The sequence below is a fragment of the Enhydra lutris genome, unplaced genomic scaffold (assembly GCF_002288905.1).
Source record: "Enhydra lutris kenyoni isolate GAN:26980312 unplaced genomic scaffold, ASM228890v2 scaffoldscaffold24, whole genome shotgun sequence".
NCBI lineage: Eukaryota > Metazoa > Chordata > Mammalia > Carnivora > Mustelidae > Enhydra > Enhydra lutris.
This window is the reverse complement of record NW_019154108.1, coordinates 10,212,682-10,234,339: the sequence shown is the minus strand read 5'-3', so window position 1 is coordinate 10,234,339 and position 21,658 is coordinate 10,212,682. Positions and strand designations below refer to the sequence as shown.

At 49.8% G+C, this 21,658-nt stretch overlaps 1 protein-coding gene across 1 annotated transcript in view; it reads right to left on the bottom strand.

Moving 5' to 3' along the window:
- The window catches only part of LOC111150862 (kinesin family member 26B), a 433,341-nt gene extending 420,680 nt beyond the window's left edge, over positions 1 to 12,661 (bottom strand). Inside the window, exons 1-2 of the mRNA XM_022508503.1 lie at positions 12,599 to 12,661; positions 11,369 to 11,770 (exon numbers count right to left, since the gene is read on the bottom strand). Of these exons, the coding sequence (XP_022364211.1) occupies positions 11,369 to 11,770; positions 12,599 to 12,661 (465 nt within the window). The remainder of the gene's footprint in view (positions 1 to 11,368; positions 11,771 to 12,598) is intronic.
- Positions 12,662 to 21,658: the final 8,997 nt, after the last annotated feature.

Here is a 21,658-nt window from a genome sequence, read left to right as displayed (position 1 = left end):
CCTAATATTTAATTTTATTTATTTATTTAAGAGAGAATGAGCAGGGGGAGAGACAGAGGCAGAGGGAGAAGCAGACTCCCCGCCGAACAGGGAGCCTGATGGCAGAACTCGATCTCAGGACATGGGGATCATGACCAAAGCCACCACCAGAGCCAACCACCTGAGCCACCCAGGCGCCCCAGCCGCTGACCATTTCTCTTAAACCATGCGGTTGCTGGCTGCTCGCCTGATCAGCTGCTTATTTTCTGGACAACCAGCTGGTTAGATAACTCGACAGCTTTGGGTTGGTCTTGGTTTCTTAGTTAATAAGCAAGTCTCCTGTTGCTGCGTGAACCCGGCATTAAGAGGGAGCGGGCAGAGGGAAGCAGCAATCCCATCTCCAAAGAAAGCAACCGCTCTGAATCAGATGGTGGTGTCGCTCGGGGAAGCGTAGCTGCTCATCACCGCTAATTAAAAAATGGAATCACACCACAGGAAGAATCGCAAGCTCTTGAAGTTCGGGAGGAGGGGGGGGGACCCTGAATTAGCCATTATAAATCTCAGTCATCACTCAGATTTGATAAAGTGTTGAAAGTTCATCACCTCTGTGGTGGCAAAGGAGGTTTTCTCTTATGATCTGCAGTTAATGCTTTAAGAATAAAGACATTTGGGGGCACCTGGGTGGCTCAGTGGGTTAAGCATCTGACATTGGCTCAGGTCATGATCCCAGGGTCCTGGGTTCGAGTCCCACATCAGGCACCTTACTCAGCCGGGAGCCTGCTTCTCCCTCTCCCTCTGTCCCTCTGCCAACTTGTGCGCCCTCTTTCAAATAAATAAATAAAATCTTTAAAAGAATTAAAAATAAAGACATTTTGTGCATAAGAACGATCAAAGATTTTAAAAACCCTGTCGTGAGTGGAGAGGTGGAGCGCTAAGCCTTTTGCCAAGAACGTTTTGTGGTTGGCCGCGATATCGAACTCAAACTCCATTAAGCAGAGACAACGAGCCCAAACAGCCCCTCAGCTGCCACCTGGCCTGTGACGCGCAGCATACGTTTAGATAGATTTCTGCTTATCAAAGGAATTCCATCTACCCCAGAGCCTCCGGACCCGTGGACCCCCAGAGCAGCACAGGAATATGGACCCTTTCTGGGCAGGTGAGAGTCTCCGAGGAGGCTCTGAGAGCCCAACCCTGTGCAGGAAATCCCGCATGTGGGGGAGGGGGTCTCTCTTTCAGACTCCTCCGCGGGGTCCGGACAGAATCGAGGCGATAGGATCAGCAAAGCATAACTGCAAAGAACACTGTCTGCGAGAGATAAAGCTGGATGGGAAGGCAGATAAGCCCGAATCCCCCGTACTGGCCAGATCGCGGCGGAACAGATCCGCAGCGGAAGCCCCCTCCCCGCTGCCCGGTCCGGAGTGAGAATGCCGGACGGGGCGGCTGCCAAGCTCCCCGGAGGGCCTGAGACGGGCAGGCCACGAGGAAGGGATTTCCATCTGTGACAAGGGATCCCACTCCATATTCACATCATCTCAGCTAAAAGGAGTGGCTATTTTCGTCCACTGAGCTCTCCCAGATTCTCTGTGGGGTCACCCTGTGGAGGAATAAATGAGGGCTTTATCCGCGGGGAGGGGAAGGCATGGAAAAGGAGAAGAGCACTTTGGCTCCATTTTCTCTGACTGCTGCTTTTGCTTTTTTGTCAGACCACTGGCAAGAGGGAAGGAAGGAAGGAAGGAAGGAAGGGTGGAGGAGGGAGGGAGAGAGGGAAGGGAGGGAGGGAGGAAGGAAAGGAGGGAGGTGTAGGGGGAGGGAGAGAAGGAGGGGAGGAGGGGAGGGGGGAGGGAGGGAGAGAGGGGGCTTTTCTAAAATTTACCTTCCTAGAGAAAATCACTGGAATAAACAGAAAGTGAAGATTGAACACTATCTCGCCCATTTCACAGGCCCTCACAACAACCCTGGAGGGGTCCTATCGTTGTTGCCCCAGCAAAGAGGACTGACCAGTTTCAGAAAGGCTGGGCCCAAGGTCACGCCCTTTGTGAGTAACCTGATTTTGCAGCCAAGTTTTTTGACCCCAGGTCTTCCTTTTTAAGGTCATAAGAGCTTCAAAAGTGGATCTCTCTTAACCTCTTAGTGTGGTCAAAGACGCAAATGCTACCCCACATGCCCTCCGCCCTTCCACCCATTCCTGGACACACGGTCATTGCCCACCTCTCTCCAGCACCAGAAACTCTTCTAACAACGATCCCCAGCGACCTCTGAGTCACAGAATCAAGGGAAACCTCGGTCCTTACCTCCTTGATCTCCCCAAGGCATCGGACCTTTGCCTCCCTCTGAAGCTTGCTTCTCTCTCTGCTTCTGTGGCTCCACCGTCTCCGAGTTTCCTCCCCTTCTCCTGGCTTCTCCTTGACTTCTCCTCCTGACTCCTGGGGCTGCCTGTGCCTTCGCTGTCCCGGGTCCCGCAGCTCCAATCTCCACTTGCTGTCCCCACTCTCAGGAGACAGCTCCGCCTCCAGGGATCCCACCACCCTCTCCACGCCAACATCCCCCAGACCCATGTCTCCAGCTCTGAATCCCACTGGGACCCACTGGAACATTCCACTTCAAGCCCCAGAGGGCCCAGAACAAGTTTATTATCCACACCGTCCTCAGAAACCAGACCCACAAGAACAAAAGCCCTAGTCCCTCCTGTACTCTCCATCTCAATTAATGGCGGCAGCTCTTCACACTTGTCCTGGCCTGAAATCAGTGGGGGGCTGTGGGGGGCAGGGAGGGTGGGGAGCCCTCTTCTTCCTCCTCTCCCTCTGCCCCATGTCCCCATGGGTTTTCTACGCATAACGTCTGCTCCAAGCTGCCACCCCATTCCTACTGCCACTGCTTTAGCTCAGGCCTCTATCCTCTGTCACCCAAGCCATGGTGAGGGGCCTCTTCATGGGCTCCCAGGTGTCATCTTGAGCCCATCTTCCCTCAGTGACACAGCAACCTGTCATCAATGGTATCTGATCACCTCATTCCCTTTCCAGATGCCCATCCACAGCTGCCCAAGGACAACCACGTCATAGGAGACTCTCCAGCTGTAAGGCCACTCAGCCTAACCCCTGCCATCTTCCAAGTGTATTACTCACCCATGCGCACACTGTGCTATGGTAACTATGCATCCCTGCAGCTCCCCAAAGCATACAAGCGTGCATAGCCTTCTTGTGCTTTGTGTCTGCCATTCCCTCTGGCCGGATTTCGGCGCTGCCCTGTGCTCAACAAGCCGAACTCTCAGCCACCTGTCGAAGGCGCTCCCTCCTCCCCTCCGCTCCCTGGCAGCCTGCCCAGCCTACAATCCGGCGCCTCCCACACTGCCCTTGAACACCAGCTCCTTGTCTGTCTCTAAACTAGATGGGAGCTGCTCCAGGGCAGGAATTTTCCTCCTTTTTGTACCTTGGTTGTAAGGTGGCAGAGCACTGTAGCGGATAAAGGAGCAGGAATCAGAAACTCTTATGAGCATGTGAACATGAAAGCGAAGGCAGTAAATAAAATAGTAACACATCCAATCCACAGCATCCTTTAAAAATACATTGTGACAGGGGCGCCTGGGTGGCTCAGTGGGTTAAGCCTCTGCCTTCAGGCTCAGGTCATGATCCCAGGGTCCTAGGATCCAGCCCCGAATCAGGCTCTCTGCTCAGCGGGGAGCCTGCTTCCCTTCCTCCCTCTCTGCCTGCCTCTCTGCCTACTTGTGATCTCTGTCGGTCAAATGAGAGGAATCTTAAAAAAAGCAAAAACAAACAAACAAACAAAAAAAACATTGTGACCAAGTGGAGTTTATTATGGGAATGCAAGGATGGCTTGTCAACAGCGATAATTCACAACAGTAAGAGATCTAAGGAGAAAAATCATATGATTATCTCCCTAAAGACTGAAAACACATTTGGCAAAACACAATACCCATTCTCGATGAAAATCACTAAATAAAGTAGGAATTGAAAGATATTTCCTTAATTTGTAAAATTATTATGTATGCCTCAGTCGAAAAGCCGACATCTTGCTTAGTGGGGAAAACTATAAACATCAATTGTGTCATGACCATTTAACAATGTATCAGAGGCATGAATCAATGTAACAAAAAAGAGAAAAACCAATAAAGGAATACAAAGAGCGAAAGAAAAGAGGAATGGTATCTCTACTTATATCAGATAAATTCTCTCAAAAATCCAAGAGGATGAATTTTAAAAACTAATCAACACATTAATAGAATTTAATAGACTATAAAGTTAACATAGAAGTCAATATCCTTCTTATATACAATTATCAATTAGAAGAAAAGATGGAAGTAAAGAGCCCATTTATAATAGCAATAAAAGATATAATACCTAGGAGTAAATTTAACAAGAAATGCTCAAAGTCTATAGGAGAAAAACCTTGAAAATTGGTTTTGGCTCAGGTCACGATCTCATGGTCATGGGACTGAACCCCGCATCAGGCTCTGTTCTCAGCACAGAGTCTCCTTCCGATTCGCTCTCCCTCTCCCTGCCCCCTCTCTGCCCTTCCCCCCTCCAGCGTGCACACACCCACTCTCTCTAAAGTAAATAAAGATCTAAAAAAATAAAAATAAAATGAAATAAAATAAAATGGAACTGGCACATGAAGAGACAGATAAATGGCACATAGCAGAAGGTACAGAGATAGATCCAAGTCCAACTGAAAAGCTGGTTTATGATAATGACGGTATCTCAGATCAGTGGAGGGAAGACGGATATTTTAATAACGGGTCTAGTGACAACTACAGATGTTTAGAAACAGATAAAATTGATCTGTACCTTTCATTATACACCAAAGTAGCTTCCCAGTGGATCAGACATCTAAATATTTAAAAGGAAGCCATAGAAACACTCAAAGAAAACAAAGGTGAATTCCTTTGAAACCTGGAAGTGATAGACAGTCTTTGTAACCATGACTTGAAATCCACCCTTCTTAGATGGGTTCTGGAGCATCCCAAAGGCAACAGTAAGCAGGATGACAGATATAAACTGATTAATTTGATACATATATATATATAATTTAATTTCTTTAACACAGAGAGAGAAATCACAAGTAGGCAGAGAGAGGGGGAGGAAACAGGCTCCCTGCTGAGCAGAGAACCTGGTGTGGGGCTCGATCCCAGGACCCTGAGATCAAGGCCTGAGCTGAAGGCAGAGGCTTAACCCATTGAGCCACCCAAGTGCCCCTGATACATATATTTTTTTAAATAGGCTCCACACCCAGTGTGGAGCCCAATAAGGGGATTAAACTCACAACCCCGAGACTAAGACCTGAGCCGTGATCAGAGCTGGATGCTTAACCAACTGAGCCACCCAGGCACTCTTTGATAAAATATCTTTTTTTAAAGATTTTATTTATTTATTTGAAAGAGAGAGAACAAGTGACAGGCAGATGGAGAGGCAGACAGAGAAGCAGACTCCCCACTGAGCAGGGAGCCCGATGCAGGACTTGATTCCAGGACCCTGGGATCATGCCCTGAGCTGAAGGCAGACGCCCAACCAACTGAGCTACCCAGGCGCCCCTTGATAAACTTTTTAAAGCAATTTAGGAATGTAGGCTTATTCCCGGTCCTTTGGCACCTGTGCAAATACCCTCTACGGGATTTCAGACTGGTGCTCGAAAGTATGAGAGATGAGTGAGAACCCATAGAATTCGTGCTTCTTTGCCACAGTAAGACCATACAGGAGGGTTCGAAAAAAAAGAGGTAAAGAAAAGATGCTAAGGTCAGCCTGTGACTCAAGATAGTAAAAATGAAACCAGTTTGTATTCCTGAAAAGAGACTGGGAACCCTGACAGACACCAGCCAACTTGCAACCTTTGCCAGGACAGAACAGAGCTGGAGTCTGGCAGCCCCACAGACCTGGCTCGGAGACGTTCCCCTGGAGAGCGCTTCCCCTCGGGAGGTCACCGGAGCCTCCTCCCGCCCCCATCCGATAGGGTTTTCCAGAAAGGGCAGGCAACAGAGGAGTCTCCAGTGAGTGACTAGAAGAAATATGAGGCAGTTCCTCCCCCACCCCCTGCGTTACACTCCAGCCAAGAAAATTATTCAACTCACCATCCTGACAGCCTCACATATTCCGCCCTCCCCCCCCCCCCGGAAAAGTGTTGCTACCATCTGTGAGCCCAGGAAAAATAATCTGGACTCTGTCTCTCCAGGTCGGGGGTGGGGGTGGATTCCCACTCAGGCAGTTACCCTAACAGTGACCCTCATCACGGGGTCTGGGGGAGACGGCTTCCTTGGATTTCTCTGTTCCTTGCACCTTTACTCATGCTTCCTTTTTTGTGACCCGAACCACATTGATCACTTGGAATTCCCGGGGAAAGAGACTGCATTCATCTCCACTTTGCTATAGGAGAGCTAATGGATTGGGTGGGGGGGTCCAAGTACAGTGCCCAGCACATACCAAGGCCGTTAACTGCTACCCGTTCGTAATCATCACCATCACCGTTAGGATTAGTTCATGAACGGCACAATCGGGGACATGCCAAAGAGCAGCTCATGTTGCCTAAATTTTATTGACTTAATCCTTCCAAATGCTGACAAATTACTAGCCTCAGCCATTTAAAAATCACGTTTCTAATGCAATAATCCTATCTGTGAGGCATGCAGGAGACGTTACTACAGCCCAGGGATTTTCAGAAAGTGAATTAAGTCACTATAAAAACTGACCATGTTAGTTCACAATTAAAAGTCTGGTGGAATGAAAGGCCATTATTCCATAGCCTGCTAAGCCCGAAGGAAGAGACTGCCACTCACGGGTCTCCGCTGGGAGGGCATTTAGAACCCCTAACATGTTTCCGGAATGTTCTCACGACTGATATTATCTATTAGCTGGTCTTGGATTGAAAATACTTCTGAAACGGAAAAGGCTCAAAGCACGTGTTCTGAAAATCACCATGTGTTCTTAAAAGGATTTCGGATAAACATCTCTCCTAATTAATAAGCATTTAAAATGCAATTTGTATTGTATCTATAAAGAGTCACACCATGGCTTCTGGAGGAAACTTTCCATAGTTATTTTTTCATACCCGTTTTGGAGCTGGGAAAATACAGAAATATACATACACATGCACACACACACACACACACACACACACACACACGCGCACACACACATATTCCCCAAGTCTAGACTTACTTGGGCTCTGGCTATTTACAGTCTACGTTTGGTGTTTTTAAACCCTTCTGACACATTCCTTTCTTTCATCTCTGTGATTCCTGGCCACCCTTTTCGGTACGACTGGCTAATCTTCCTGATATTTCTGGGACATAAATGGGCCCAGAATACTTACTGAGAAAAAAAATCAGATGGCAATATAGTTCTGGACACTTTTTTTTTTTTTTTTTTAAATAAAAGACTTTCTTGTGTTGATCTGGAAATGATCAGATGCCCAAGACCCTTCTGCCAATCTGGAACATTTCCACCTATTCCAGGGAATTCCTTCGGGCTGATGTTTCTTAGGACACAGTCTCGATTCAAAAGTTCCATTCAGTTCCCCGAATGATCGAGGAGAGCCCCAAAATGGGAGATCCATTCCTTGGCCCTTATTTCTGCTTGGTGGCTTGACTGTGCATAAAACAGAAAAGACACTCATGCCCGCAGATGTGAAATACACGTGGGAACGCTGCCAGGGGCAGAAGGACCGTGTTTACCCCAAATCCCAACACTTCACAAACCAACATTCTTTTATCTTCTACTTCTCCCCTTCTACTTCCAGCCCTAAAAAAAGACATGGTATAAAACCCAGCGAGGTTTTTTGTTTGTTTGTTTGTTTGTTTGTTTGTTTTTACCTGACGACGCAGGTAATAGAAGTCAATCCAAAGGTTTTACAATCCACCATCAGACACAGGTGTTTACTCACCAGGTAAGTTGTCATTTGAAGGGACAAATCCAGAACATCAATAGGTGCATGAGATCACGGTTGCCGTTTCTACACTGCAGAGCCTGTCCTATTCCTCAATCTGCCTCCACTCCCTGCCTGTTTCCAGAAACCTCACACTCAGTGCAAGGAAAACCAAACCCATGAGCACCCTTCTCTCCGAGCCCCTCCCAAGTGTGGAACTCCTCCCGTTTCCTGCCTCGGTTAACACCATGCCCGCCCTGCGCCCAGAAATCTCAGAGGCCAGCTGCTACCTTCCACCCCAAAGCCCTGGGCTCCTGTGGTCACGTGACTCCTAAGGCGGCTCAGAATAAGGGCGGTCACTCTGCAGGCCACCAGAGCGGCCACCATCTAATGGCTGGGTTCAGCCAGACACCCCTCCCAGATGGGCTCACCAGCATTTCTCCTCCCCTCCTTAACAAACTGTCCCCAAGACAAAACTGGGGGAGGTGTGGGGTTCAACAGGGTTTGCTACCTACAAACAGTGCAGGGTGAGGACTCCTACCACTGGGTGATATTTGGAAAATGTGCTGATGAAATTAGAAACTGAAAATGGATAATGTTGGATTGAAAAAAAATATCTAACTCTATAAAACATAAACCTAACAATATCTTGGCTAATTAATAATCATCAATAGCCCCACATATTTCTCCAAAGAAACTTATAAATGTGGACAAAAACAGATTTACTCAAGGTCACAAAATAAATCAGCAGTGGAGAGACAACTGAAACCAAATAAATAAGAAGATTCCCGAATGTGCTAGTCTGCCTCTGACTTCTAAATGCCCACCTAGGAGACTTTTCATACCACCTAGTAGAATTTAGAACTCTGTTTAAGAAAATCGTTCCCAGGAGCAACTGAGTGGCTCAGTGGGTTAAGCCTCTACCTTTGGCTCAGGTCATGATCCCAGGGTCCTGGGATGGAGCCCCCGCATCTGGCTCTCTGCTCAGCAGGGAGTCTGCTTCCTCCTTTCTCTCTCTGCCTGCCTCTCTGTGTACTTGTGATCTCTGTCAAATAAATAAGTAAAATCTTTTTAAAAAAGAAAGAAAGAAAATAGTTCCCAAATACCGTTAAGTATCTTAAGTGAATTACAATGATGATTTTTGCTAATTTCCCCTCAAGAACATGCCTTCATCTTCTAGATGCTTACTCTCCAGGGCAAACTGCATGTTGGAGTCACAGTGGCATCTCTTGGGCTAAAGAAATTTAACTCTTTTGGTGCCAGAGGGCTACTGAGGTCCATAGAGAGCTCATAAACCCAGCCCTGGGAAGAAAGGAGTCTAATGTCTGAACTCTGTCGCCTCCATCCATCCTGTTCAAGAGAACACAGCATGTGTTTCCTTAAAATCTTGCAGGCTTTAAAAGGGGAGTGGAAATTGTACCTCATCTGAGGGTACCGATGTTTAAAGAAGGAAAAAAAAAAAAAAGCTGGACTTTTATTATTATTCCCAGAGACGCACAGAAGACTTAGAGTTAACCTTGAGGCCCCACACCTCCCAACTGAGAAGGAGACAATCCATGTCACTGTTGTTTCTGGCTAAGTCTTGTGCCCCCAGGCAACTGTGGTCCTGGGTGATATTGATGTATGCCTGCAAGTGACCCCGTGTGACCTCCCGGTGCCTGACAGCTGTCCCTCAGACATGCCCGCGTGCCTGTGAGCTGGCACAGAGCACTGAGTTAAGAGACCCCTGACCGGTTTCCTAGGGTCACTTTAATTTCATCAGGTAAATACAATTGGCAAATATATTGAACTGTAACACCGGGAATGGATTTTCCAGGTGCTTCCAACAAAACCCCAAATCAACTTTGTCACAACACAGGATGGAGGCATTTGAATTGCAAACATTTGTTTCTTCTTCCTATAGGTTTCCTTCCCTTCCTCCATTTGCATGAAAAGAGCAGATTTTGATTTACCTTTGCACACGGAAGCACTCAAACATCACCACCAATAAGCTGTTATAAGAACCATTCCTAGAGAATGTTCTAGAATGCTTCGGTACACTGCAACTTACTAGGATTGCCACGTATTGGATGGTAACTTTAAGAACCAAGGTTTTTCAAAATTTATCAGAGGGTCTAGTCTGGTTTATCATCTCACAGCGCCCCACACACTACCTCTCAAGCACTTACGGCAATGGGAACAAATTCTGAATGGTGCATTTTGTGGTTTGTATCCTCCATTAGAATATAAGCTCCCTGTGGACGAGGGCTGTTATTTCGCTGCTGTGCCTAACACAGTGCCCTGAAAGCAGCAGGAAGTCAGAGATTATTGATAAATGATCAAAAGAGCAAATAAATGTGTGAATGAAGCAGTGTTAAATTGGAGAATACAGAATGCAACTATAAAATAAGCTTTTCGATTTCCTGAGATCCTTCCCCGGGGAGTCTGGACAGATTTATTATCAAACTACAAAAATGGCATCCTGACAACAATCCACAAGTTAATTATTCTTGGGATAAATTGGGGCTTCATAAAACCAATTCTCTGGGTGGCAATTTTCCACATGTAAAATTTTTACAACTTCTGTGGTTATTTGTTTAATTTAACCCTTGCCTGGGAAAACACTGATGTGTGTGAATTTGGATTCGCAGACGAGGCAAGCAGACGCAGTTACTGCTAAACTTCACGACTCAAAATCACAGTATGCCATTTCAAAAGTCACAGAAATACAAATCAGAAAATGCCACGGAGCAGTGTCGGAAACCCCCACAGCTATGCACTCTGTTTTCTCAATATTTCTCTCCAACCACTGATAAAAACTCTTTGAAGTGGAAGAGTAAATATTATCACTTGATAGTACTTGGACCCAAGAGTGCAAATACAATTGCATTGTGTTACACTCTGGAGGCTCCCGCACACCGCACGGAGGGGCCAATGTGCTGAGCCGGCCGCGAGGCAGCCCAGGCGCTCCCACCCCCGATCTCCCTCAGGCGCATACGCGGGATGTCAGGGGGGACGTGCTGGCATTCGAATACGAGTTTCCGTTTTTGTCATTCTGGGAACGAAGGCCCACGAAGAGGCCATGGGACACGCCAAGCCCTAAGTTTCCTCTTGCGTCTACCACTCCCACCGGCCTGTTCGTAAGGATCGCGGGGGGCCGTGGGGAGGACACTCTAAGGAGCCGGCCACAGTGCCGGCGCGAGGCAGAAAGCAAGCCCCCCACGAGCAGGTGTCGCCTGTCCCCGGGCCTGCCGCACCGCAAAGGTGGGCGGCGCGCGGGCAGAGGGTTCCCGGGGAGGGCGCCAGGCGCAGGTCCAATGGCAGGTGCCGGCGGGTGCGGGGAGTGGAGAGCAGCAGGACCGATGAGGGGGGCATACCCAGTGGGCGGAGAGGCCTGGGCACACCTCCCCGCTCTGCGTCCCGAGCCGGCCTGGCGAGGGAGAGGCGCAGACTCGCCCCCCCGGGGCCCCTCCGGCCGCCGCCCGCCCGGGTCTCCCCCGCCCCGGGGCCGCCCTCCCGCCTGCCCCCCGCGCGGGCTCACCTTGCCGGGGAAGGGCCCCGGGAGGATCAGCTTCAGCGCCTGCCTCTTCAGCTCCACCAGGCGGGCGTTGCAGTTCTCGCACCAGACGCCGCGGTCCGAGCCGGGGGAGGAGCCGCCGCCGCTGCCCGAGCCGGGGGAGCCGGTGCCGAAGCCCGGCGAGCCGCCCAGGGAGCCCGGCGAGCTGGTGCCGATGCCCGGGGAGGCGGGGCCCGGGGAGCCGGTGAAGGAGCTCGGGGACGAGGTGCCCGAGCCGGGGGACGGGGTCCCCGACGAGCCAAGCGCAGAACCCGCGCCCTCGGGGGTGGGCCGGCTGCCGGCGCGCGACTCCTCGTACGCTTTCCGGTACCAGCTCTCGGGGGAGAAGGGCGCCGCGGGCTTGGTGGGCGAGCAGACTTCATTCACCTGCGGGGAGACGTGCAGAGTCAGGGGCCGCAGGGCGGCGGGCTGCCGCGCCCCCGGGCCAAGCCGGGCTGGGGGCGCCCTCCCGCCGGCCGGGGAAACGCGCGCCCCCGAGGGCCGGGCCGAGCGCCAGGGAGCGCGCGTTCGGGACCGCTCGGAGCTCGGCGACCGAATCTGCCTCCATCTGCCCCGTTAATCGTCCTTGAGTAGGTCCCGGCTTCCCGGGCGCCGGCGGACCCCTCCTCGGGTCGGGAGGAGAGGGCTCGCTCAGGGACTTCCCATGGTTTCTGCAAGGGGAACTCATAGAGTCAGCGCCCCGCGCTTTTGAACCCGACACCCATCCCAGAAAGAGCCTGGTTCAAGATCCTGGAAGACGCTATGCCGGGGGCGGGGGGTGGGGTGGGGGGCATCTGGATTTGTATTCATTCAGGGTACAGCCCTCCGGATCCTGAAGGTAAATGCAAGGCTCCCCCGGCTCCAGGGCACTGATCCCGAGGGACGGCAGAGAATTCATGGACAACCCCCCCCCCCCGCCCAATTCGGCTTAACTCTGCCTGAAGTGCACGAATACCGCAAAAGTTAGGGGTGCGGGAACCGCCAGGAACGCGAGGACTGGGAAAATTCCGGGGGCCAGGCCAGTGTGCGGGCGTCCTCGCCGGCAGACCCGCCTCCGTGCACGCACGCCCAGCCGGCCCCGCGGAGGCGCCTCTGCAGCGTCAGGAGAGCTCGGGGCCGCCCTGCGGGGCCGCGAGGCGCCGGGGAAGGGGGACCCCGGCCGAGGGGTGCGGCGGTTTGGTAACGCGCCTCCGCAATGTACCTGTCCCAACTTACCCCGTATTTCTTCCCCCTGCTGGAGACCGCCAGCCTCTCTTTATTCCCGGCTACCGAATTCATGGTGGCTTTTGCAGAGCAGAGTGTCTAAACGTTCCACCAACGCTACATCCAAAAGGTCTTCCAACCCAGAAGGGTCCCCCCGTTGTCGAGGGCTGCCTCTCGGCCCTCAAGTCAAGGTTTCTTAGTTGGGGGGGCGGGAGAGAATCAAAGCGAATGGAGCCCAGAAGTAAAAGCACTAAATTTGCAGAACGGGTTGGAGTGGGTGGTTTATTCTTCTCTTCAAATAATGCTTTTCCTCATCCTCTTCTGCCTCCTCCAGCCACACGCTCTCTTTGCACGGTCACATCCAGATAATTGGCATTCTCCTCGGCCAGGTGGCTCCGTTTTCCTCCACGAGGGAAGCGAGGCGGGCCGCCAGGCACACGCAGCTGCCGGGGAAGGTGGGCGAGCCTTCGCCGCGCCTCGCCTCCCGCCGGCGAGCCGGCGGTGGGAACTTGCCTCCTTCCCGGAGCTCGGTAACTGAGTTCAAAGAAATTCTCCCAAAATATAAGGATCCAGACTCGGGGAGGAGCCTCGGAGCGTCGCGGAGCCAATATCCGCCGGCCCGGTCGGCCTGACAGTTCCGCGAGCGCAGGGAGACGCGACTCGGCGTGGCCCGGGCGCCGCCGCGGTTAGCGCGCGCGTGTGCGCCCGGGCGCAGCGCGGAGCCTCGGGAACAGCCGCCCCGCCGCCCCGGAGCCCGCCGCCTGCCTGCCGCCGCCGCCGCGCCGGCCGGGATCCATTTTATGTTGCGGCGCGCGCGCCTGACAGTGCGAGGCGAGGCTGGGGGCGGGGGGTCGTAAATCTCGCCCCTTGCGGGGAAGTTACGGGAGAGTGGCCCGCGGCCAGGGCCCTAATGAGACGCCACTGCGCGAGCCTGGCGCGGAGGGGCAGCGCCGAGCGAGAGGGCTGGACAGAAATGCGCCCGAGCCTCCCCGCCCCCAAGTTCTTTCTCTTCCTGGCAAGGCTTGCAGTTCTGCCTTTGAAACGCCGTGTAAAAGGGACTGAGTCACAAACAAGTCCGCAAACATGCCGGGTCCTCCCCCCCCCCCCCGCCCTTTGTTCTCCTAGACCTGCCCTGCAAACCTTTTCTGGAATTGCCCTACCAGCCCCCAGGCCGGCTGGGGGGTGGGGGGAAGGGGGACAGCCACCTAGCCACAGCCAAGGGCCGGGGGCCTTCGCCCCCCGCCCCGCGCACCCCAAGCTGCAGCGTGCCGAGCCGCCCAAGCTGGCCCAGGTGAGCCTGGGACCAGGCCGGCCGCCACCGGGCAGGGGAAACTGAGGGATTAGCCGCGGTGCACACGCGCAGCGCGGGCCTGGAAAGGGGGTGTGTGCGGGGTGACCTCGCCCTGCCGCTCCGGAATCGCTCCCCCCTCGGCACCTCTCCTTCCCTTTCTTCCCGCGCCTGAGCCCCAGGAGCCCCCAGCCACCGACCCCTGTCCGATCCCCCCCCCCCCGCCACCCCCGGCACAGCGCCGGGGAGTGCAGGAAACCGGCATATGCCAGGCTCCACACGTGGCTGCTCCAGGGTGTCATTTTTCATTTCCCGAGAGGACATTTCTCCTGGTGAGCCGGCAGGTCTGTTTTGTTGTGACCTTTAATTAACACCCCGCGAGACGCCTCGAGAAGGACCGGCCCAGCGCGGGGATCACGTGAGGTGTAATGGCATCTCCGCGCCCGGGGACATCGGCCTGGGGGTGGGCGAGGGCGCCAAAGACGTTTGGGGCTTTCCTGCCTCTGGCTTCTTTCTGAGCTAGGGAGGGGGCAGGAAAGCAACCTTCTGGGGGTGCTGAAACCCTGGGGCAACGCCCCTCCCGCCCTGCTCGGGGGAAATTCCTTCTGTGCCTCCCTCCCGCCGCCACCCCCCCCACCCCACCCCCCCGCTGCAGCCCTGGCGTGGGAAGATTTCACAGCCACCAAAGCGAGGTAAGAAGGTCAAAATGAAGATGTCGAGAGCAGTATGGAAGTTTCCATGACGTTCCTGCTTCCAATTTAAAAGCGATCACATCGAGAGAGAGGACCTTAGGGGGGTAGGTACGCCTCCAGGCGGCCCACGGCAGCTCCCAGCCACATCTGTATTCCGCGGAGGGGCCGCGGGGAAACGGCCTCGCCATCCGCTCCGCGCGGCGCCTCTACGGAACAGCAGCGTGCGCCCCCCTGAAATGCACCAGCCCCGAAGCCGTGGCAGGGGGTGGGGGTGGGATGCGGAGGTGGGGTGTCGAGGGAGAACTGTAGCGGAGCTGCGAGACCCACCTTGAAGACGGAGACTGGAGCTGGTCCGCTTTGCATCCCGAAGTAGCTGGGTCCCCCAAGTGCGTTTGGCGGGCTCGGAGCGCCCTCTGTTGAGCACAGTTTCCAACCCGAGGCCCCGCCGGAGAGTTGAGTTGGTTCGAGGCTTTTAAAAATGGACCTAACAGTTGCACCCAGTGAAATGCACAAATCTTAAGGGTACAGTTCTGTGAATTTTGGTAAATCTAGGCTCCCAGATAAGCCACTACCTCGGTCAAGGTATAAATTCCCGCTCCTGCAGAGTTCTCTCTTGCCTCTTCCCAGGCCGTCCCCACGCCTCGCTCCCAGCCTTTCTGCACTGATTTCCATCTCCATTGATCAGTTTTGCCTGATCTTGAACTTTTTATTCGTGGACCCCGGGAAGTCTGCATTCTATGGCGGTTGGCTTTTGTCGCTTATTATAAAGTTTCTGACCTTCATGTTGTTGGATACGGGTCTGTATTCTGTCTGTACTCCGTTGTTCATTCCTGTCTTTCCTGCTTTCTTCTCTTTGTTAACTGAATATTCCGGCGGCGGGGTGGGGGGGGGGGGTGCTTTCATCTCTCTACTGGCCTTTGAGCTCTAATGATTATAATGTGCATCTTTAATTCATCATGGGCCACTTAGTGTTAACATTGTGCCGCTTCGACTAAAATGTAAGAAACTCACAAGAGTAAATTCCATTTTACCTCTCTCTTTTGTGCTATTTAAATAAATTTTATATCTATATACATTATAAAACCCAAAGTGCAGTCTTATCAATTTTATTTTAAACATGTTGTCTTTTAGTAAAACTAGAAAATTTTAAGTGTAGTTTTTTTTTTCCTTCCTTTTTAGAGAGAGAGAAGGGGGGAGGGACGCAGAGGGAGAAGGAGAGAGAATCCTAAGCAGATTCTTGCTAAGGGTGCAGCCCCACTCCATTTCAGGACCCTGTGACGTGACCTGAGCCAAAGTCAAGATTTGGACACTTACCTAACTGAGCCACCTAGACACCCCAGCCTTTTTTGCTTCTGAATGGAGATCAACAGCAAACCTATAGGAATTCCCTCTGTGTAGAATATGTCCTTTTCCTCTGGATGCTCAAAGATTTTCCATTTACCATTACTTCTCAGCAATTTGACTATGATGCTCCTAGATGTGGTTCTCTCTGTACTTATCCTGGGTAAGGTTTGCTGAATTTCTAGGACCTGTAAGTTAATCTAGAAGTTTTTCCACTAAATTTGGGGTCATTTCAGCCATTTTTTTATTCAAATTACTTTCTGCCCCATTCTCTCTTTCCTCTCCTTCTGGGAGACCAATTACATGCATATTTTTATACTACTTGAATTGTCTCATAAGTTACTGAGTGGTTCTATTTGTTAATATTATCCTTATCCCTCAATTCTTCAATCTGGATAATTTCTGTAGATCCTTTATTAAGTTCACTAAGCATTGTTTCTGCTATCTCCAGTCTCTATTAAGAATATCCAGTAAATTCTTTATTTCAGTTTGTTGTTTTTAATACATGCATACATACATATATAGTTTCCATTTATCTGCTTCTTTTTCCTTTAAATCCTTGAACATAGTCATGAGAGCAGCTTTAAATTTCCTATCTGCTCATTCCAACATCTGGCTCACTTGGGGGTCACTCTCTATGAACTGATTTTTCTCTTGACTCTGAATCACGTCTTCCTGATTCTTTTCATATCTGATATCCAATAAAATTTAACTGCTTGCTGAATATGGTGGACATTACATCATAGAGTTGCTAGATTGTGCAATCTTCCTTTGAAGAGTATCCCTTTTGTTCTAGCAACAAGCATTTAAGCTAGTGGTGGATCATCTTAAACTTGTAGCAACTTGACTTTATGCTTTGTTAGACCAGATCTATGTCGGTTGTAGCTTAGATATATCTAAGAAAAATTCCTTGGTCCTGAGACCTGTTCTTTACCCCTAAAGTGGAGAGCATCTGGGATTTCAGTAAAAAGACCAAAATGTTTGCCAGACCCTCTTGCTTGGGATTTACACCCAGACTCTGCTCCCCTGTAGTGACAGCAGCTGAAATCAATTCTTCCAGCTTCCAGATACTACTTTCCCCTGACTTCCTGTAGCTCTCCCATGTATGCAAAATTCAAAAATATCAGCCAATGACTTTGGGAAATTGCAGATGTTAGGGCTGCTTCTCTCCTTTCCAAGATTTTTCTTCTCCCTTTCCAGCCATAGCCCTTAACTCCACCAGGGAATGCCTCACACCAGAAAGATTGGCTCTCTCCTTGAGTTATAGCCACTGTGCCCAGCAGACTTGAAGAGACCCATATAATCGTTCATTAGGGGACTGAACCCTTGACTCCCCTCTGGCCGCTGCCTACTTCTGGCCACTCTCCCATGCCTTTAAATAGGCTTTTTGTTGTTGCTGTTATCCAGCTTGTAATTGTTTTCTTTAGGGAATTCAATTGTATATATAAAATACTCCCCAATTTTAGTCTTAATGGTGGCTTTTTCAAGTCTATCTTAGGTTTTTAGAATTCCTGTAGCTTCAAGGGTTTTTACTCTGTGAATTAGCAGCCTAAAAAATTAGTCTTTAAAGAATCTAACTGTATATCATTTCTCGGCCTTTTGGCTAAGATCAAGTGTTAAGAGTCTATTTTATTTTCTGTCGGACTGAAGGATTCTAATGATGCAACTAGACCCTTCACTGATAGACAGACAGAAAAATCTATCTAGACGGATTTACCTGTCTAGATAGATCTTACCTTTTCACATTCAAGGACGTTAACAGCATTACTTCAAAAACACACACACACGCCTTACTTTATGAATGAAGAAATTACATACTAGCTTCTAAAAGCTGAGCGCTTCTCTAAACACCAATTTATTTATTCCACTGATACCCCTGGATGAAACAATATCTCCCTGCTACATCCACGAGTACAAAGTGCAAAAAAAAAACAAAAACAAAAACAAAAAAAAACTAAGGTCTGTCACTTGGCTAAGAATGAAATTCCTATTCCATATTCCTCGCTCCTTAGTTATTAAGTGGACATAACTTCTTTGGGAACATTTCAGGTGACTTTTACATTGTCCAAAAATGCAGTTTAGCTTTCTCATTATTTATATCTCAGGGACAAGTAGCTCATAAATTTTATAACTAAACTATATTATGGCACTGTATTTTTGAAAGTCTAAAAGAATAAATCAAAAATTACAACAAACAAAAACAAAAACAAAATCAGGCTGGCCACTTCTAATTGCTAATCAGAGGGCAACAGATAACAGATTCCCCTTCTCTTTAATACTTTTCTTTTGAAATAACTTCCGTAATGGTTCAGCCACAAACATGCCAGCAGAACCGGTGGGCTCACTGCCTGTGCCAGAGGCCGCTGAGTTTCTCCTTGACAGATAATTAAAACAGCTTACACTGCCCATGTAGTATTCTTGATGACTGTGCACACAATATTTGCATTGGATCTACTGCCATTCCGGGGACCATATGATCATGTGTGGGTTGCCAAAGAGTCATCAGCAAGCTGGTAATTTTCACTTTCGTGCTTGGTCACTACTGTAGTGTAAGAGGCTGGTTGTCACCCTGCGAGTGAAGGAAGGCTTTCCACTCTTGGACTATCATTTCAATCACTAATCATTTTATCCTCGTAAATTCCTTTCACGTTAACCTCCAAGTTTGAGTTCAGTCCCAAGGTGACCGTAGATAAAAGTAGAGAAAGAGAAAGGGCTGAACGAAATTTGTGTGGCTGGAGGGATAAATGTTCTATCACTATTTTCATTTTGCTTTCAGGCTGGGGAAGAGAAGACCAGTTGTGGAAAAGAGAGAAGAAGACCAGACAGTGTGTGTCCAGCCCATGGACGCTGGGTAGCAGATGGACAGCCATGACCCATGCTGCCACTTATCGCAAGACGTGACCTGCTTTGCAAAGAGATCAGGGCATCCCATGTGTCACTGTGTATAATTGTGAAGGAAGAAAAGCAACCTACACGTGCATCTGTAGGGGACGGTTTTAATAACTTACGCTGTCCTCAGATCAGGAAATACTATGCAGCCATTAAGAACATTTCCATAAAAGAATTTCATGGAAGTAATAGAAAGACAGTGATGATGTGTTAGGACTGAAAACGTGAAGTCGGTACAGTACATTGATAATGCAGTGTAAGTATACAATCAGGGAAAAAAAGACTAGAATCCAGCATCAAAATATTAAGAGTATTATAGCTCTCTGGGAGTTTCCAATTCTGTTTTCAGCGACAAATGTAATATTATTATAAGAAAAAGATTACTAAAATAAGAAAAGGATTTAGAACAAGTTTTGATTTTTAGGAAAGGAATCGATCATTAGGTAAACAATTGGGCTGCCCCACAAACACCCATGGTCATACATTTCCAGGCACATACACAGTCATGCACACATACACACGGACGCGCACACACACACACACACACACATGCACACACACGCACACGCCTTCATACTTAGTTGAGACCAGGCTACAAACCAAACCAAACCAAACAAAGCCAAGGAGAGAAAAGAGTAGAGAATGTCGGTGATTAACTATTTTACAATAAAACGGGTTTTCCAAGCGCTTCACCAAAAAAAGGGAAAAAACTAATCATACTTCACTTATCTGTACAATTTCTTAAATTTGGAGTTAGGACTAGAAGAGAGGGAACTGAGAGCTCTCCAGAGGTGAGGTGGCTGGCCCAAAGACACAGATCCAGCCAAGGGAGAAGGCCAAGGAAAAACCCAGAGCCTTCTTTGGTCCCCACTTAAAAGCCAGGAAGAACCCGTTGGCGACAAGTGGGAATAAGAACCCTGTGACAGAGCAGTCCGACAGTCAGACATGTAGTAAAACCAAACCGCACCTGTTGGATGACTTGTCTGATGACGTGAGGGCAGAGCTGGAGCCAAACATCATCATGTGGGTGCCAGGAAACATTTTTATTTAAAATTTCTAGAACAGCATTTAGCTTACAGGCAGGTCAAGTACGGCCCAGCACGACAAAGGAAACGGAGCCGGGGAGGTCAGGGAAGGGTGAGATACTCCCACTAGAGGGAGCAGCAAGGGACCACCCCCCCCCCCTCCCACCCCGGGGGAAAGAGCCTTTGTCGGGACGGGGCAAGATGGAGCAGGGATTACAAAAAGGTAGAACGGACATCAGACAAGGGACAGGGAGGTCACAAGGGCGCCAATTTTCCAGACAGGTGTACCTGTTAGGAGGTAACAAGCAAGAGGAGATGTTCTAGTTTGATAATCAGAAAATAAACAACCTGATCCCAAAGCAAAAGATGTGAACATATATTTCACCCCCAAAAAGTGGACAAACAGCTTAATAAGCACATAAAACTATGTTCAACAGCATTCATCATTGCGGAAGTGAAGATTAAAAGCCACAATGAGCTACCAATGAGCAGCTGACATCAAAAACCACCATGGAGGGGCGCCTGGGTGGCTCAGTGGGTTAAAGCCTCTGCCTTCGGCTCAGGTCATGATCCCAGGGTCCTGGGATCGAGCCCCGCGTCGGGCTCTCTGCTCCGCGGGGAGCCTGCTTCCTCCCCTCTCTCTCTCTGCCTGCCTCTCTGCCTGCTTGTGATCTCTCTATCTTTGTCAAATTTAAAAAAAAAAAAACAAAAAAAAACCATCATGGAGGAGACGGAGAAATGCAGGCTCCCGGGCACTGCTGGGGGGAAGTTAGATGGTGTGGTCTCTTTGGAAAACAGTTTGGCAATTTCTCAAAAAGTTCAATAGGAAATTACTGTCCCACCCATTAATTCTACAACTAAGTATCCCCTGGAGAAAAAAAAAAACAAAAAAAACAAAGAAAACATACGTCCAGGCAAAAGCTTGCACACAGCAAACTTGCTCACAGTAGCCCCAGCGTGGAAAGAACCTACTGTCAGTGGCCCGAGAAGGAAGGGATGGACAGGCCAAGCGAAAGAAAGCACCCCCAAGAGACCCACACTGTCGGATGGCTTCCATGTGAAATACTCAGAAAGGACAGATGGTAGAGACAGAAAGCTGATCGGCGGTTGCCTGGGGACCAGGGAGGGACAGGGCTTGGCTGGCTTGAGGGATCTCACGGGGTGATGGAGATTGCTGAGTGGTGATCTAGAAAAACAAAAACAAAAGTGTGCATATGAATAGGATGAGTTTTCTTTTTAAATTTTATTTATTTGTTTATTTATTTATTTATTTATAGCACGTGATGGGGATGGGGCAGAAGAGAGACAGAATCTTAAGCAGGCTCCATGCCTCCAGGCTCCAGCACAGAGCCTGATGTCAGGCTCGAACTCATGACCCTGAGATCATCACCTGAGCCCAAATCAAGACTTAGACCCTAACTGACTAAGCCACCCAGGCCAGATGACTTGTATTATATGTAAAATCTATCTCAAGAAAGCCATTTTTATAAAAGTGTTGGATGAGGCAAAAGGGGATGGAAATGAGGAATCCATTCCGGGCCACCAGCCCTGGGCGAGCTCAGCTTGGAGACTAAAGAGACCTAAGGAGGAAGGTGGCAGTAGCCAGGCTGGTTTGCAGGACAAGGAAGATGTGGCAATAGTGTTTCCAACACAAGGCCAGTGGCAAGAAGATGGCATGTGATTTCGAAGAGATCCGGCCACAATGACCCTCTGAAGCAGAATCCCCAGAAAGAGGGGTCACGTGTGCCATCCAGGAACTCCCGCACGGCAGACCTTGTGAATCAGCCAGAGTGTAACCCACCACTGGGAAGGGCATCGGGAGACACTGGCTGACTGC